The sequence below is a fragment of the Lepisosteus platostomus genome, chromosome 9, assembly GCF_059453375.1.
Source record: "Lepisosteus platostomus isolate fLepPlt1 chromosome 9, fLepPlt1.hap1, whole genome shotgun sequence".
Lineage (NCBI taxonomy): Eukaryota > Metazoa > Chordata > Actinopteri > Semionotiformes > Lepisosteidae > Lepisosteus > Lepisosteus platostomus.
The window spans coordinates 28,087,909-28,106,115 of record NC_142619.1 but is presented as its reverse complement, the minus strand read 5'-3'; the positions used below and the strand labels follow the sequence as shown (position 1 = coordinate 28,106,115).

Here is an 18,207-nt window from a genome sequence, read left to right as displayed (position 1 = left end):
GTTTATTTGCAAAGAAACTTTTTAATGCATACATGTAGCATGATATATTAAATAAACCCACTATAAATGTTAAATGTGTTACTTCTGTGAAATTGGATATTCAACCTTTCATTACTGACTAACCCCAGCAGAGGGCGATCTGTAATCACTTAAAGCACCAGACTGAAGTCGAGTTGCCTTCAGATTCTATCCTAGTGTTTTATGCACTGATACCGTGGATCAGTACAACACTCACAATACTTATCTAAAGGGATAAAACAAACATAGCAGATGGTGTTAGTTGACCTTTTTCTGCTTCTTTGTCAGGAAAATTCAACATTTTAACCTTGAGCTTCACTGGAGGGAAGAAACTGATTTGAAATAGGCTTTCATACAATAGCTTCAGGAAATCTAACTTCATGGTAGCTGTGTTCTGTCTTTGGAAAGTAAAGTATTTGTCGCCACCAATCAGTAGGGAGAAAAAGTATATGTTTATGCTGATCAGGTTGGCAGAGGATAATTAACTATTCTTTTTTAAGATTAACATCTGTGTGCATTTAGCAATCTAATTAAATGAGCTATAAACCAAAATAGAATAACTAATGTAGGAACTTAAAGTTTGCACTAAACCCTAAACATTCAGGACACATTTATTACTGTATCACTTCAGTCATGTATTTCACTAGCACATTTTTTCCCAATGAGGTAGAGAAATAATGCGGAGGTACGTTTATTGTGTCTTCGCCAAAAGACAGAAATGGATTTAAACATCTTTTTGCACGTTCTGAATAACAATTTAAGCCCATTAAAATCAACTGATTTCAAATAGGGTTGCTAAATAATGCAGTATTTGCGAAGGTGTGATTTTTGGGTTCTTCTCTGGGAGTCTGCTCTTCAGTAACAAGCGATGAATGATTGCTGATGGGCACTCCTGTCCTATCACAGATATTGCTGCTTTTAATGGAGCTTAACACTCTCTTCAATGTACTTCCCTGGATACCTAAACATGATTCTGTTACTGATGCATTTTATCGCATTTCTTGTGCAAGTTATCTAAGACTTGACGTGTTGCACCGACCTGCATCACCGTCTCTGGGCTTCTTGGAGGTTGCAAGACATCAGATTTAATCAACAATTTCTTATTAAGTATAGCACCTCTGGAAATCTGCTATCCCTAATCAGTTCTAAAGTCTCTCATTATACACGGTGCGAGAGATTTTATCCCCTTCTCTAATTCACAACTGAATGCCTGCACTCCAAACTGCCCCTGTGTACTGTCCAACGCCTTCATGTTTATTTCACGAACAGTGGTTCTGTTTTTAATATTTAATGTACATCTCATTAGTGAATGATTGATAATGCCATGGCATTGAACAGCCCTATGGGGCTCAACAGTCAGGAGGTCTACCAGCGACAGGACAACAGGGAAGAAACAGAAACGACTCGTCAATTATTACCGCTCTACAGTGGCTCTACTGTGAAATATTTACTTAATTGGATGAGTATTCTAGGTTAAAAAAACATTGAATCCTTTTAACATTTTGCCCCGAGGTGCAGTAAAGCAGCAGGCCCTAGTGTTAAAAAACACTACCGATTAATTATAGAAAACATCAAACCTTAAAACCTGTTCCATTGCACTTCCTTTGTAGTCCAGTAATCCGTCACTCCAATACAGAGTCACGGAGGAGCCAGAGCCCATCCTGGAAAGCTACTCCCATAATGTATTCAGAAGTTCAATGTGTATTGTGTTCTTCTTGCTTTATTTTTTTCTGTTTGTGTTGAAAAAGTGTGGACTAGAGTAATTACTACCAATTAATTTAATTACTGCCAATTAATTACTACCACTTAGGAGTTCAGAAAAAAGGAATGACAACTATAGTTCTACTAGATTTGTGTGCCTTTGAGTGCCAAAGGCAGAGTATTCCTGTCAAATTCCAATATTATTCCAAAATACCTCTATAATATTAAAATCCTAGATAATCTGTGACTATCAAGAAAGCCGGCTCTTAAACACTTAAGGGTTTTGATCCGTACAAGTGATTATTAAGTAATGCTACATTGACATATTAGATGAAATACTGTATAGTTGTCTTGCCAAATTCGTTTAATTAAAACAATGTAATTTTCACTTCTGTAACGCTTAAAACATATGCTGCAAGTGGCTTATATTTAACAGTTTACACAGAAGGACAAATATTTTTGTTGAAGTAAAGGTATTCATTCCTTTTTAGCATTCGCCTCCTATTTTGTTATATTTGGAATTGAGTGTGTGTATGTGACTCCTCTGAATTGCCTAACTTTGAGCCGCTTGTCTTTTGTCACTGAATATGTGGCCCCAGACAGGGGGTTTGTTCCCAATTGGAGAAGAGGAGGCTCCATCACCATGACCACACTGCAGGTTTGAACGTTCCCAGTAAGTCACTTACTAGAGAGCCCCAGTCCTACATATGACCACCAATTAAGGGCACAGGATGTGGATGTGACCCAAGAATATCTAAGCATATCTTCCAGATTTCTCTCTATTGTTCAGCAAAAGGCTAGAATCTTTAAGGTACACAGTTAATCAGAAAGTAGCCAGGCATTGTATGGGTATTTGAAGTCAAGACTGATCTTGAGAGAATTGAAGATAACACTATTCCAGTTTGCAGCAGGATGATTTTGGAGATAATAAGGATAGTTAGCAAGACCTGTATTGTTAAATTAATTGTGAAACGTTTGTCTGATGTTAAAGGAGGCAAGAAAAAGTTTCTTTTTTAACTTGCAGCCCCACTCCACGTACGGATATTTATGAAATCTGTTGCCCTTTTTTTAAATTAGATATTTAATCTTTTTTACTTCATGTGCATTATGATAAGGAACCCCTTGGCCAGCTTTAAAATGGCTGACAGGTATATAAAGATAACAGCACCAAACAGTTCAAGAACAGCACTGAAGCGTGCCTCTGTTAAATTGAAAGTCAGCTTAAATGAATTAAAGAAATTGCTATAAGCTCATTGCAATGTGTTCTAGCAACAGGCAACAGACTAGTCTTGCAGGGAATTCAAAATGAGGTGGCAGAGAAATAGGCAGCTAATCAAAATGCATCAGTTTTTCATGTACTGTACGCATTTGGAACCGAAAACATAAACTTGTCTAATATTTGAAAGTCATGCAAAAAGATCTTCGGAGTGCAAAAAGTCATACTGCTAGCGCTGTTTTGTGCTGTTTTTTATTAAGAGCAATACAACACTGCTAAGACATATTCATGGTTACTGACAAATCCTATAATCAATTTCTTATGGCACAGTGATAAGAAATTGATTATAGGATTTGTCAGTAAACATGAATATTCATGTATCCCATCATACTCCAGGTTGCCATGACCCCTACCAGGTGTAAGTACTTTCTGCTAACAGATGGATGGATATCCCATCAGATTTGTAAATTTCTACTAGTGATTTGGGTTGTGAAGTGTTGGAGGAGGCAAGCAAATTTATGTTGTCATCTGTTTCCAAGGAAAGTTATGATTACATCTGAACTTTCATTCAACAATACCGACACCAAGCCTTGGTTAATAAAGCAAAAAGTCTTTAAACGAAGCACAGATGTAGCCCTTTTAAACCTGATTGTTATTACCGAGTGCTATTCAGCATTTGTTCTCTTGTGGTCTAACAGGTTTTGAAACACTGTTATTTATGGAGTCAGGTGTTTCTACTCAAAACGTAAAACATAACTCTGTCACATTTACTTCCTACCCCATGACCTGCTGGTCTGTCTGCTTCAGTCTCTGAGATCTCCTTTTCCTTAGTGACAGTCAACTACGCTGTCCACTAGGTGCTGTTGAGGACTGGCCTCTCGCATGAAGTGATAAATTAGTTTTCTTCCATTGGGATTCATTGTTCTTTTCTTAAATGTAGAAGTACTATCAGAGTGGTACTCAGGTTGGAAACTTGCTTGCAACAGTTATATCCACCCTTGCCAGTATCTGAGTTGGAAAAAGCACAGTCACTACGTTTCATGACTCTGCAGAGCCCTTGACAACTCAGTGAGAAAATTATTACAATTAAGCAGATCAACACAACCCGTTTTTCATTTTTACTTAAGGTTCAGCACCACCCATTGATTGGATCAGTTTGCTAACCACCTTTTCAGCACCACCCATTAATTGATTGGATCAGTTTGCTTACCACCTTTTACATTAAGCACAGTTAATGTGTCAGAGACCTAAAACCTGCTCGTTTGTGGTCTGTGTAGTTGATCCAGTAAAAATGGATGGATATTGGAGCAGATGATAATACAGTATGATGTGCATACACACAAGATTAAATAAAAAGAATTAATAATAAGCACTTTAGACACTAAATTGCTGCTCTTCAGTTGGCTTTAATTAGGAAACATTCTTAATTCGTGGTTATCCAGTTCTTTCATAAAGCAAAATGATAAAACCGAATATTAACGAGAACGAACTCCGAAACTACCGTGCTCACATACAGACGTTCAAGCTGTTGTTTTTTTTCTTTCTCCTGTCGTGTTAGCAAGCACATCAGTTCCTTTCTGAAAACTAGGGCACCAGTTAGAAGTCTGTCCGAAGCTGCAATGAACTCGAATCCTGGAAGGAATAAAGTCGTAAAGGTAAGTGAGGACTTGCACGCAAACCGGTAGAGATACCGACGTGAAAAACGTCCAGGAAAGAGCTGATGTGAGTCCTGCATCTTTTAAAACACGTGTTTGTCGCAGACCGCCGTAATCAACATAGCATCTGTTGAGCAATTTAAATATATACGGAATTATTTATTTTGCATCTGTAAACTGAAGGCTTTACGTTTTTGTAGGCCCAGAATTATGGTGTTTTATCGTGTGCGGTGCAGAAAGATTACCCTAAGCTTTATAAAGCCGTAGATCCACTTATGTAAACAATAGGGATAACCATTGGAAATACGAAAATATAAAAACATTATTATGAAAAGTGTGAGTTGCTGTTCCTAAACATTATACATTTAAAAAGACTACAGATAAGATTAAATAATTCAATATATTACATCGTTTAATCAATAATACTGTACTTGTGCCTTCACATCCTTTGGACAAACATACACGATATGTTAATGACTTCTTTTTAATTTTTTTCAATTGCAGGTAGGGACGGGAAAAGACGTTTATAACTAATATGGCAATACAGATCAATTTTAACTGGATTATATAGAATGTTTTTACGATTCTTTTTAATGGGAATTAAAAAGCAATGAGCAAGGCTGGTGTCAAAAATCGTATCTCAGAAACGTTTTGCTCTTTATCCGAATACAGCAGCGTCTCCTTTAAACGAGCTGACACTATTTGCACAGGTGACAACGTTGACACTGCTTGAGAAACAATTTGTTGGCGAGATGCCGCTTTAAAAATTGTCAACGGTGCTGAGCGAGAGATGTCTACTGTTGCGGTTCCAGCGGCGCTCGGAAATGCGTTCAACTCATTGTATCATTTCAGACATATGAATATCTCAGTCATCGCGATATTGGGAGTTGCCGACTTCTGTTGCTTCAAGGTTTTGAAGTTTGAAGTTAGGAGTGTTAGTTTTTTCAGCACACGTAGGTCCTAGTTGGGACCAGAATACTATTTCTACAGCACCAGGCAGACGGCGGTGATGGACAGACTGCTGCTCACCAACATCTGATCGCCAGTCTAGAGCCGTATTTACTCAGAACTCTGTGCTAGTTCTACATAAGAAGCTTATCTAATCCCAGATGTAGCTTTCAGCAAAGTCCAAATGTGAGTGGACTGCCGAGATCGAAATCAGAAGGCACGCTCGGGAAAGGACTGCTGCAAAGAAGCGTTTTGCCAAGTTACAGTTGCAGTGGTATAGGGGTGTCATAAATCAAAAGCGATCGCGGAGTTCGCCTGCGAAAGAAGTTTCACCAGCTACTTCTTCACGGTCCTAGATATTGGCACAGGTGGAGAAAGACTTGCCTTCTTCACTAGATATAAATTGGTTTAATGCTCGTGATCACCGCGCTGCCGAGGACTGATGGCGAAGATCAGAGTGTCTTATGAGTACTCGGAGGCGGAAGATAAAAGCATCAGACTCGGGCTCTTTCTGATTATCTGTGGCATCGTGTCCCTCTTCATTCTGGGGTTCTGCTGGCTGAATCCCACCATTCAGAATATGCAGTGCAAGGCGGCGAACTGCACCGTGATCTCTGTGCAGCAGAACGGGGAAATGTTCGAGTGCACTTTCACGTGCGGGACGGATTGTAAAGGCACCTCGCTGTACCCCTGTCTCCAGATCTTCGTGAATAACTCAGAGTCCAACTCCACCGCTTTGCTGCATTACGACGAACAGCAACTTGTAATGAACCCAAAGGTAAGTCTAGATTGTAGACCCAGTGCCATCGAGGTGTGAACGCTACACATGCCTGCGTGCACAAGCACACACAACACTAAACCTTGTTTTTGTCACTTTGATCTGTCTTTTATTAATATAATTCTGCCTGTTGCAATATAAAAAAAAACATCAGATTGCTCATCTTTCGGACAACGATATTTCTCACATCACAGGTGGAGTGTAGAGCTTGATTACTGTTGCTAGCGGTTTACTAAGGAAATATTGTTTCGGCATTATTTTGTTGTTGATGTTTTAGAACAAACAGCAGATGGCTTTGCAGCTCAAGGGTGCCTATTTGCAGACAGTAGGGTGAAATAACGTGAGACCAGCTCAAGAATGAGTTGAATTCATTTTCCATTTGCACCAGTGGTATTGTAATGATATATACTGTCAATTGTTTCTCTTATGTAGTGAAGCATTTTCTTTGGGTCGAGTTCAACACACGAGAGGCATATACACCTTTTTCATTGTTTTTGCCTTGACACAGTGCTGAGAAGACTTTTTGGAACTAATGTAGACCTACTAGGTGTGTACAATGTTTGATTAATTCTGTGCCTTAAAACGTCTTGTTCTTATAGCCACATACTCTTGAAGCAGACAGTGAATACAGCTGTGTGAATTAAGCCAGTGTTTGCTTCAAGAGTTCTATAAAGAAAATGCATTTGCCTGTTATTGTGAATGATGTCAGTATCAACTACATTTTCTCAACGGAATTGTAAAACTGGTGAGAAAAAAATCAGTCAAAGCCATCAGGACTGTATAGGGAATATTCATTGAGGTCTAAAACTCCCTTCTGAAATTATTATGTACATGCAATCTTGAGGGTGTGTCAGATAGACTTAAAAATACTTAAATCATTTAAAATATCAAAATATAATTGAATTATGCTGTTGTCTTTCTTGCAAAAGAATACGTTTAATTATATTAGTATAGCAGCTGTAGGGGTGGCAATAACTATTGCAGTGCCAATGGAAGCAAACCTTTAATGTAAATTATAAATCATAAGTGTGAAACACCACCCGTTGCTTCTTCAAGGGCTTCATTTACTAAGAACTTCCTTAAGGTTGTAATCATTATCAACTAAGAAAAAAGCCTCAGACTAGTAGTTTTTGACCATATCAATACTCATGTTTATTTGCCACAAAAAATATTTTTTTATAGCTGAAGACTGAGCATTATTGTGTATGACTTATCTTTAACATGGAGGCCTTTTGAAATATTAAAAGAAGAATGTTTTATAATGTAATAGAAATTAACAGGTGTCTGTCTGCTTGTGTATAAAATGAATGATAGAGTATGTACTGTATAAATGGATACAATGATGTATTACAACACAACTCTTTGGTCGTACAGTAGTATAAAGCCTGGAAATTTTAATTGTGCTGTGAAAACGATAGATTTGGATATTACTGCAATCATAGCATATGATTCAGACTAGTGTACCACACTACACAGGGGTATTCTTTGGCACCAGTGAGAGCTGTTGTGTGGTGTTCTGTTTCATGCTTGGGGAAGAATCACAGAGATTTTCCTCTGTCATGTCTGTTGGTTATTGGGGATGGGTTTAGAAATAATACATCTTTAATGACAAAATTAATGGTGCACAGTAGGAGGCCCCCATTCTTCTTTGCCACCACTTAAATATAAGAATCTTCCATAAACAGCAAGTTCAGTAGATTTGTTTATGTGTAGTGTAAAAGGACATTGGGTATCCTGAAGACCCTACTAGCCTCATACCTGCCAACACACAGCTGAGTAACATGCAAGATAGATTTTATTGTTGATCAGTGTCAGATTAGCATAGGAGCCACTTTCTTTGATAATATGCTAGAACAATGAAATAAATAGTGGACTGTAATTTTCATAATGAAAACAAAGATGGAATTAAATAACTTGTGGATGGGAATCCTAGATTAACAGAAGCTAGTTTCCAGAAATTGAAATGCATTCAATGTCATAAAAAGGCACTTGAGCTGATGGCCTTTGTTAAGGGTAGTTTTAATTACGGAGTTATTTGAGTTGAGGGCGTGCTTTGAAAAGGTTAACGTGAAGGATCATCATTTTTCCCTTAAAAACTGTTGTATAATCAATTTTTGTGTCTGCTTGCTAAACTGCTGACAGACCTCTAATGTGATTCCCCAGTATGGAGATGCATTGAAAAGCTATTGAAAATGTGCCAAATGCTCATTATGGTTATATCACTTAGAAATTAATTTCTAAAGGAAAACAGGAGTCATTGCCACAGTTGACAGTTATTCACTTCTGATAATTACTTGCGGTAGCAGTTAACTGGCAAGCTCCAGGGCGCGAGGGTTATCAGTTGATCCTGACGTTAAAGCAAGGCGTTGGCTCATCTGAAAGGTCTGACTGTCACAGTGAGCCGCGCGGCTCTGCGCTGCGGAGTTGTGCCGGGAGCACTGATCTATTGCCATTGTCATTTACAGGAGATTAAACTCCAGGACTGGGGTTAGAATTCAGTGTCTGGATACCAGCAGGTCCACTGGAAAGGTCACAGCTCTTTTCTTGAAGCAGTGTTATTTCTGCAGGCTCTTGGAGTTCAGGAGCAGTTGTTTATGCAGTAAGTGGCAAGAAGAAGGAGTAATTTCCATTGATTTTAGCTGTGTCTCAAAAATGCAACAGGAATAATTAAATTATTATTCATGTTTAATACTACAGCATACAAGGCAGAGTTACCCTATTGGGTCATTAAGGGTCAGGCTCGCATTGAAGCAACTCATACTCTGTGCAATTAATGATTAATGCAGTTTTGAGCAGAAGTGCTTTTTTTAGTCTTGAAATCACTGCAATTTCAAAAATCTAAAAAAAATTCTAAAGCTCTATGAATTGCCTGTACTGCTTAAGGGATTATAAGGATTTTGAACTAAACACAGTTATTTAAAAGGACCAGTGTTAGTATGAAAGTTTGTGGTAAAATTATTTTCTGAATGGCTTAAATGTCAGATAAGGACATTAATGCCTTTGGCTGCAATCATCTTATTATTTTTACGGCAGTTTTTCATTTGCAATGCAGTGAGTATTGATAACAGAAGGCATCTTTATTTTGAACTTCTTAAGAAAAGGGTGACCTTTTGAAAGGCCAGGTAATCAAAGAACAAGCTTCTATGAGCCACGTTGCTAGTAGTTTTATTAGGCATCTGTAGTAATGAGTCATACTGGAAATTTAAGCATCACGTGCCCATGCCATGATCTGAAGTGTACTGCAAAACTGTCCCTGGCTTATTACGCTCACATTAAAAGCAAGACAAAGGTAGTGGTCTGAAATCAACATGCATCACAAAAAAATTAAAACAAGAGGAAAAAAAGGCTTGTCAGATCTTTTAGATTGTGTTTAGAGGCACTCTTGCAAATATCAGACACACTTTTTCATGTTTATCCCTTTTCAGAGAGTAGACATGGGTGGATATACAGTAAGAGTCATAGTAGATGAGTCAAGGGATATTGCTGCCATTGGCCTTGCTGTGAGTCTACACCTGTGTCTGTGTGTATCCTGTGATGACTGGCGTCCCCTCCAGGGTGTATCCTGCCTTCTGCCCCTTGCTTGCCAAGATAGACTCCGGCTCCCTTGAGCCTGTATTGGATAAAGCTGTTGGAAAGATGTGGATGGATATCACTTCACCTCATTTATGGTTGGCCTAGAGCTGCTGCCTTGTAGCTCCAGAGTCCTGGCTTCAGTTCTTGTCTGTGGGTCCTTTTGTGTGGAGTTTGCATGTTCTCCCTTTGCCTTCTCTAGGAATTGTAGTTTTCTCCCATCTCACAAAGACTTGTTGAAAGGTTGACAGACTATACCAAACTGCCTGTTTTGTGAAGGGCGAGAGTGGAGTCTCTTAACTCATTAATTTCTGCTTTTTGAGTTGCCCTACTACAGTGCTGATCCTGACATGTTTGGGACTATATAGCCAAACATCAGCTACTGATGCTTTTTTGTTTAAGATTGTTATTAAATTACAGGTTTCCATTCCTTTCACGTCTCTTTCATGATTCCAGCTGTATATGTTTTTAACAAAATACCTTCCCAATTTGATGTTATGGCATATTTCATTCACACTTAGAATACACAGTTTAAATCTCAGTTTCCGACCCACTGCATTACCCATTCATACTGTTATTGCTCTGAAAATCTCATCTCTGCCCAGCATTAGAGAGCAGGTGTGTAGGGGGTGGGTTGCTGTGCTGGAGGAGAATGTGACCCATTCAGAACAGCTCCAAATTACGTCAATAAACAGACATTCTGCCGAGCCAGAGATTTAATTAATGCCAGAGTTAATAGCAAGCAGTACAGTATGTCAGCATTACTAAAATATACTACTAAATTGCCTGTAATTGGCTTTTTCTTTTCTGTCTAATTATAAGTTGCAAAGCATTAATACTTTCAAAAGTCTTAGAAATTACTTTTCTGATTTTGTTTAATTATACTTTAAAACACTGATCATGGTGTTTGGATACAAAATACTCATTGCACAGCAGTTCTATCCAATTCAATTTATGTGGGCAGCAGGCTCTCATATAAATTGAACTGACCAGGGCAGAAAAAAAAGATTAATATTATTTTCTCTTGAGTTTCTTGGAAAATGCTAATGAATACAATTATATAATTAACTTGTGTCGTCTTGCTACACTGCTTTGAGTAAGCAACAAGTATAACTCTAATACACACAATGTGAAAGGTTTGATAGTCTCTCATAACAGTTAATTTTATGGTTATTATATACTATAAGATTAAGATATATGGAGGTGGATTGAGAACTAGCTAATAAACAAGAAACAGCAAGTGATCTCAAGGGGCATGACCTCTTACTGGGCAGATTGAAGATGTTCTCTTTCACATGTATAATCAAAGATTTAAATTCTGATATAGTCAACAAACATCTTCAATTTATAGATAATACAAAAAGACGGTGAACAGAAAAACACGGAAACAGACACTAAAAAGGAACATTTCGGATGCACCAGAAGAAATGTTTATCATACAAAGTACTGTGGGTAACTAGAACAGCCTTCCCAGACTGTTGGTTGGGGCCGAAACTCTGGGCTGTTTCACAAAAAGAATGGATAAAACTTTAACATCACCTAAACTCCTAAACAAGCAAGATGGGTCAAATTGCCTTATCTCATTTGCAGCCTTTCTTAGGTTCTTAAGTTATTACATCTCTCTGTGTATGTTAAATCAAGAAAACACAGGGTGAAGTGTCTGCTTTCCAGATTTATGGTTTGTATACAGGAGCATTCAGCTCATAAATCCTAAAATGGATGAAAACTGCTATTCCTTAGAAGTTGTATGTGCTTCCTTAGGTGTACAATGAAAAAAGTAAGACTGGATAAAAATGGAATGTGAATACAGCATCTCCAGATGTACAAATTACAGCACATGTACAGTATTCATGGCTGTGTTTACCTCTCTTCTTTGTTTTGCATTATGCTCTTTTGCTCTCAGCAGTTTGCTGTAACCATGGTAACAAAGTGTGACACAAAAAGTAATTTTTGGTATGATGGTGGACTAGACTGAGAGATCATCAGTCAAGCTCTGTTTACATGTGAAGAAATGCAAACGATGGGAGGGCACATGATCTATCTTGTTCATTTAGTAATTTACAGTAGATAACTGAAACTAAGATTTTGTACATTGGGTTCCAGTAGTTCTAGATTTTGGGCCTTAACCACTTGACTTTTGCTTAAGGCCCAAAATGTGATGAAGTTATGGGTTCCAGATACCTATGACTTTTTTTATACAGAAATGTTTCCTATTCTTTGTCATAATTAAATTCTCTTAGCTTCTGTTTTGACAGTCTGTCCTTATTTTGGTAGTGAATGTGAAACAATCCCTTGGGTTCACCTTCTGTATACCCTTTTTTATACGTGGAAGTTTTTAACTCAGGTTTGGGAGGGACAAGGCCAATTTCACCCAACTGTTTTAAATCACTATATATATATACTCTAATGTATATATGTCTCTTGCAAACACTTCTTTTCACTATTTGTTACAATCATCAATTTTCCAACAAGTGTTGGACCAGCTCCAAATAACAAAAAAAAGAAAAATATTCTACTTGTCTTGCATTTTGCCTCAGGCATTATTTGTCTATAGGTAGACTGTGCTCCAAGATGCAAAGAAGAGAAGAGAAAACAAGAAGGAATGTATATTATATGTCCCTCATTTGCTTCGTGCATTACTTCTTTATATGCTTCAGACTACAAAAAGCAGAAAGAAATATGTTATACTTGTCTCATGTCTTGTGGATTAATTTAACACATGGAGAATGTGCTTTACAATTATAAAAAAACACTTTTAAATAAAAAGACAGAAGGAAGAGAAAACTTCTACTGTATGTGTGTGTCTCCGTGTAACTTTTCAAACTCAACAAGAAAACAACCTACACTGTAAGACAGATGGAAAAAAAATTCAGCTGTGTCCTTTTTAAAATATATTTCCCTTTCTGTATTGATTTGCAAGTGTGCTCAAAGAACTTTTGGACCCAAACAAGAATCTCCAGCGTCTTATAATCAGCCTGCTGTTTTGTCTTCATCTGTTGCTGAATCGGTCCTGCTGCATTTTCCATTACTTCAGTCCCTGACATCAAAGACCGAACTCTAGCTAGGTGGCAAGGGACTCACTGCAATCATGCAATTCCCTTCAAAAAGGAACATTTGAATTTTTTTTCTCTCTCTACCTCTCTGAAGACCATAACAAGCAGACTTTGCCATCAAGCATTCATCCACCTCCAGCAATTATGTCACCCAGCACACAGCTAGACTGCAATTATCAAAAGGGCTCCTGTGTTGCCCCTACTGCCACCCTCAGGACCTTTCACTCAATCTTGCCCCTTTGTTTTTGTTTCTCTTAACATTTGCTCTTCACAGTGTGGCTCTGTTTTTCCTGCTATTTGCTTACTATCCCTGCTGTTTCTGCTCTCTCTCGTTTTTCTCATCTTCTTGTTCATTAATTTAATCTCTTTTCTGTCCTGTGCTCTCTTGTGCTTCTATCCCTGGCATCCAACGTGGCCCAATCGCAATGTCTTAGGACCCTCTTGGTCCCTGCTGGTCCTGATGTCATTCACAGTAATGGGTCTGTCCGGCATCCTAGCCTAGCCTAGTCCGGCTCAGTCCGATGGCAACCTACAGCATCTAATGTCTGCCTTCTCTTACTAACACGATTTCACCTTTCCTCCTGCCACTATCCCCGGTGTCCAACACCGCCCAATGCCTTTGGTGTCTTCAGCCCCAGGTTCCTGCCTCTCAGCCCCTGATGCTCCTAATGCCACTCTGGATCTGTCTCTGGCATCCTATCTGTGACCAAGTCAGCAGGTTTCAAGTACTGGCATTTCCCTTGTTGAATTATATAATTATATCCAGTGATTGTCATCGTCTTTCTTTGGGGTCTCAGATAGAAACAAATGTTTGTTCTCAAAGTGGCTTTCAATTAATCAATAGTCAGTCGGTGCCATACATATCCCAATCTATTTAAAAATCGGTGAGGCTCTCTCTAGTTCTGAAGTTCCGTCGATTAATTAGAAATACCTTATCCTGACCACTTTCACCTTTGCAAAATTTCAACAAAAATCTGGATTTTTCACTGAACAGCTTTTTGAACAGCCTTCTTAGCAGTTCCTCAAGATATTCTTTAGCATTTAAGAAGATGTATCTGGTCTTTACACGCATAGATTTGGACCAGTACTGATGTCCTGAAGCAAGCGTCCCTGCGGCTTTTCATCCTGTACCTGTACGTTCCTTCTGTCTGTCTCGGCACTGGTGGTTTGGGGGGGGTTCAACCCTCCTTGCCCTGTAGCCAGGAGGCATTCCCTTAACCAAGCGGGTTAAGCTAAACCATATTCTTAAATACTCACTTGGACTAACTGTAATTATAGAAATTTGAAATATAAAAAGTTACCATATGGTGGTCACAATACCCCAGTGGCTCTATCACATCTGTTCTTTTTATTTGTATCCTGGGTGTTTAAAATTATTTGCTCAGTAAGATTCTTTTCTAACTGGTGTTTTTACAAACTGACTTAAGGAAGAATCCTTAACAAAGACCACCACATCTGTATTCCCTCTCACAATATCCCTGTTTACCTGTGGAAAGTTGAAAACCCTATTTAACATAAAGTTAGCTTTGAGTAGGGGGTCTGCATCAATTTTCACGAGCTATACAAGAACAAGGAAAGTTTCATTCCATGTTGAAAATAGACAGGAGAAAGAACTTTTCAGATGTAAAATCTTCAGGTGTAAATAAGAGACAGAAAGGTTGCAGGGATGTAAAGCATAGAAAAAACAAAAAATGAGAATGAGTGTCCAAATGAAGAGAAATTGGGGGATAGATACGAAATGATGAAATCTGTAAATGAATATAGAGTTTTTTTTTAAAGAAAAAATAATCATTGAGACAAGGAAGAAGTGAGATCCAAGTTTAACAATAATCTTGTGCTTCTGGAGTAAGAGTCCTGAAATCTTTGTAAAATACAGACAGAAAGTTCAGCGAAATCATGTCTAGGAGAGAGAAAATGAGGGAATCAGCTCTGAGAGCTCTTTGTTTCTCGCTGGTCTGACATACACCCTTCAACAGTCTTCCTGTTTCATTGATGTTAATGGCAGGTCATTTTAAATTACTCATTACACAATGTTCTCTGTGGTGATTTTGAAATGGCCTGAGAGGCCATTTATATGGGTGTTACTAGATTCTAGATAAGCACTGGTGATGCAGCAGCTTCTGTTTCTGGAGAAAGTGCCAATTGTGGATGGTTACTATTGGGTGGTGAAGGGAGCCATGGATAAGAAGGTTGCTCACATCTGGTGGTCTGCAGTATGAGATGATAGGTGGGTCCGAGAACAAGGTTCCACTTGAGGGGTATCTGTTTGGAATGGAAGAGTTCTCTCTGATGATCCTGAACATAGAGAGAGTGTTGCAGTGGATGGGAAGCAACAGTGGAATGTGGTCCTGGTGTCATGCTCACACGGCTTGCTGGACTGCGCGGCGAGCTAGTGGGGGCGCGGCAGCTCGTGACGTCGCCACCCACCCGTCTCCCATCTCTGTCCGTTTGCCCCAGGAAACGAATCACCTGGACTCGGTTTACTACCCCACCTTCCGGGTGCTCCTCAGAATAAATGCTTACACTCGGGAAACAGAGGGTGGGTGGGAGGTAGGGAGAGCCCTCCAGCGTCGTCTCTGAGCTGGTCCCCCGTGTTAGGCTTGCCTGTTTCCTAATGCGTGCTTTGTTCCTGATTGTATTCCCAGATCACCCCCCTCAGCTTTGTTTGCTGTGTGTCTCTGGCTTTGAACTCGGACTGAGCCCTGGACCTATCTGCCGGATCTTCCCCGGCCTTGTCTGCTACTGTCTCCCCCCCGGTTACGACCCTTCCCTTTCTTCGTTCGGATTTTCACCCTGCCCCGTGTTTGGCCTGCACTGCGCTCTGTGTCCCCAGCCTGTGACAGCAACACCCACTCAGGGCGCACGACCCCTGCTCAGCCCGTTTCCTGTACTCTGCACTCTTCTCACAGTTCCCCCGTGTTTCAGCTGCCTCTTGCTCAACAAGCAGTCCCGGATTGTGCTCCCAGTCTCACCTCTGGAACGTGTCTTTATACCTGGGTTTTAAAGTGACCTTTATAGTTCTAATGTTACCTTTGCTACATTCCTGGGCTCATCACGAAGTAAGCAACTTGTTCCTATGTCTGTTGTCTCTAGTGTGCCCCTACTGTTAAGACCTTAAAAGTTTTATTTTCTAGTTTAACTCACAAACAGTATTCAGTATGTAAGTGTATGTACTGTAGGTATTCAGACAGTTCTTATGGTACCCCACTTTGGACTTTACAAAATGCTGCATTTGCGGTTCTTAACTTAATGTGGTATTTAAACCCTGGACGTTCAAACTGTATACTTCTAAGAATAATAGACGGTACAGTAAATGCCACCAAAAGGTGAAGAGAAAAAACTGATTGATTGTTGATTGCATAAGTTTTCAGACATGCAAAGGCCATATTTGGTGGAAACATCTTTGGCGGCAATTGCAGTTGTAAGTCTTTTTGTGTAAAAAAACGTTGTACACAGGGTTGGTGCAGTTTTTAGATATTTGTCTTGGCAGATTGTCATTTTGCTTGTCTCGTTGTGCTTGGGGGTTGCTTATGTGCAGCATTTTTCAAGTCTCTCCACAGATTCCCAACAGGATTGAAGTGGGGACTTTGACAGGGGAACTCAAGGACATTGTTTCTTATTCTTAAGCCACTCAAGTTAACCCCTGTGATCTGGATCATTATCCTGCTGAAAGGTGAATTTTGTCCCAGTTTCAGGTCCTTCACAGCTTTTCTTCTTAAATATGCTTAAATTGTTTTGTTCAATCTATGTTTCCATCAGCTTTGACAAGCTTCCCAGTCTCTAATGCTGAGAAGCAGAACCACTGTAATCTGTGACAGTAGGGATGGTATGGAGTAGTGATGTACTATGTTTGGTCTGTGTCAGAAGTAATGGTTTACATTTTGACCAAAAAGTTTCAGTTTTGTTTCATCTTTAGTTTAAAGTATCACTTACTGTAGGGATAGTACTGTAGCGCTCTCGGGTTCACGTGGGTAGGCGCCCTTGCCGCTGCCGCCTCAGGTCAGCCCCCCACCGCTGGGGACTCGAACCCGGGCCTCCGGCAGCACTCAACAGGGACCCAGCCAGCTGAGCTAAAGGGAGTTCTCCCCTCAGCCCTGCGGCTATTCACAGGGAAGGGCAGTGACGTCACCTCGCTGGTAAGCCGGCTCGCACAACCTCTAATGTCGGCCGTATGCGTTACAGTTCTGTTTTCAGTTCCATACAAGCCCCCTGTATTGTGGAATGACCACAATATTGTTGACCCATAGACATTGTCTCCCATTTCAGCCATTGAACTCTGTAGCTCTTACAAAAAATCCAATGGCCTCATAGCGGCATCCTTAGCCACTTTCCTCCTTGCTTTACAGTTTGGACGATCTAGGCAGTGTCTGAGTGCTTTCCACTTCTTAATGAACTGATTTCACCGTGCTCAAAGGGATCTTAAATCATGTGACACACTATTACTGCACACAGGCAGAGGCTATTCAGCTTCTTCTTTGGCACATTAAGGTAATTTTGTGCACTTAATTTAGGTTTGCCACAACAAAGGGTTAAATACTCTGCACATATCTTTTCCCCAGTACATTGGTGCCCCCCCTGATTCGGATACAACACATCCTCCTCTTATATAGGTCACATTTGTTCTAGAAAACCCCAACATGTTAAATTTCCTCTTGATTCGCTTGCGTGTGGAAAATGGTAGAATTGCTAAGAAGACCTATAAATGTTCTGCCTTTTAGTTTTCAAGCTAAAACCTTAAATTTGTCAGGCAGAATTGTCAGCCTACCTTTTTGTTTGATATTTGTTCTTATCTGGAGCAAGATAACTTATTCCCTCTCACCTGCTGTGCTCTTTCTTAGGGAGGTCTTAGGCACCAGACAGGCAATACACTGTACAATATATAAGACTCCCTGTTGTTCTAAGAGAAAGTTTGCTTTCTCTCTGTCAGTCCTAGAAGCATATCAGGCAGGACTTTTTCCTCTCTTTTCAAATTGGCTAGGTGTATGTTTTTCACATCTGAAAATAAACCTTTAATATTTCACAAGCTTATTTTGCTACAATTTTTTAAACTTTTTATTTCAGTACAGATTAAATTGCTTTATATATAACCTTCATCTGTTTTCTTTATTTGTCCGAATCCCTTTCTTAAGTCCTAGCTGCATAGTTCCTAGCTTTGTGAAATTGTACTGTATATATAGAAAAATTACCACAAAGGTAGAACATGCAAATTTAGATATTCAACAAGTGAGAAATGAAATATCAGGAAGATCCATGTGATACACTTCAACA

The 18,207-nt window shown here is 39.4% G+C and overlaps 1 protein-coding gene across 3 annotated transcripts in view; it reads left to right on the top strand.

Moving 5' to 3' along the window:
• Positions 1-4,201: 4,201 nt before the first annotated feature.
• Positions 4,202-18,207, top strand: part of LOC148654704 (calcium-activated potassium channel subunit beta-4-like) — a 46,344-nt gene continuing 32,338 nt past the window's right edge. Inside the window, exons 1-3 of one of the 3 annotated variants that reach the window (XM_088644561.1) lie at positions 4,202-4,590; positions 5,095-6,316; positions 9,742-12,394. In XM_088644561.1, the coding sequence (XP_088500687.1) occupies positions 5,981-6,316; positions 9,742-9,924 (519 nt within the window). In that variant the 5' untranslated portion in view covers positions 4,202-4,590; positions 5,095-5,980 and the 3' untranslated portion in view covers positions 9,925-12,394. The other 2 variants (XM_088644559.1, XM_088644560.1) reach the window with 2 other exon arrangements.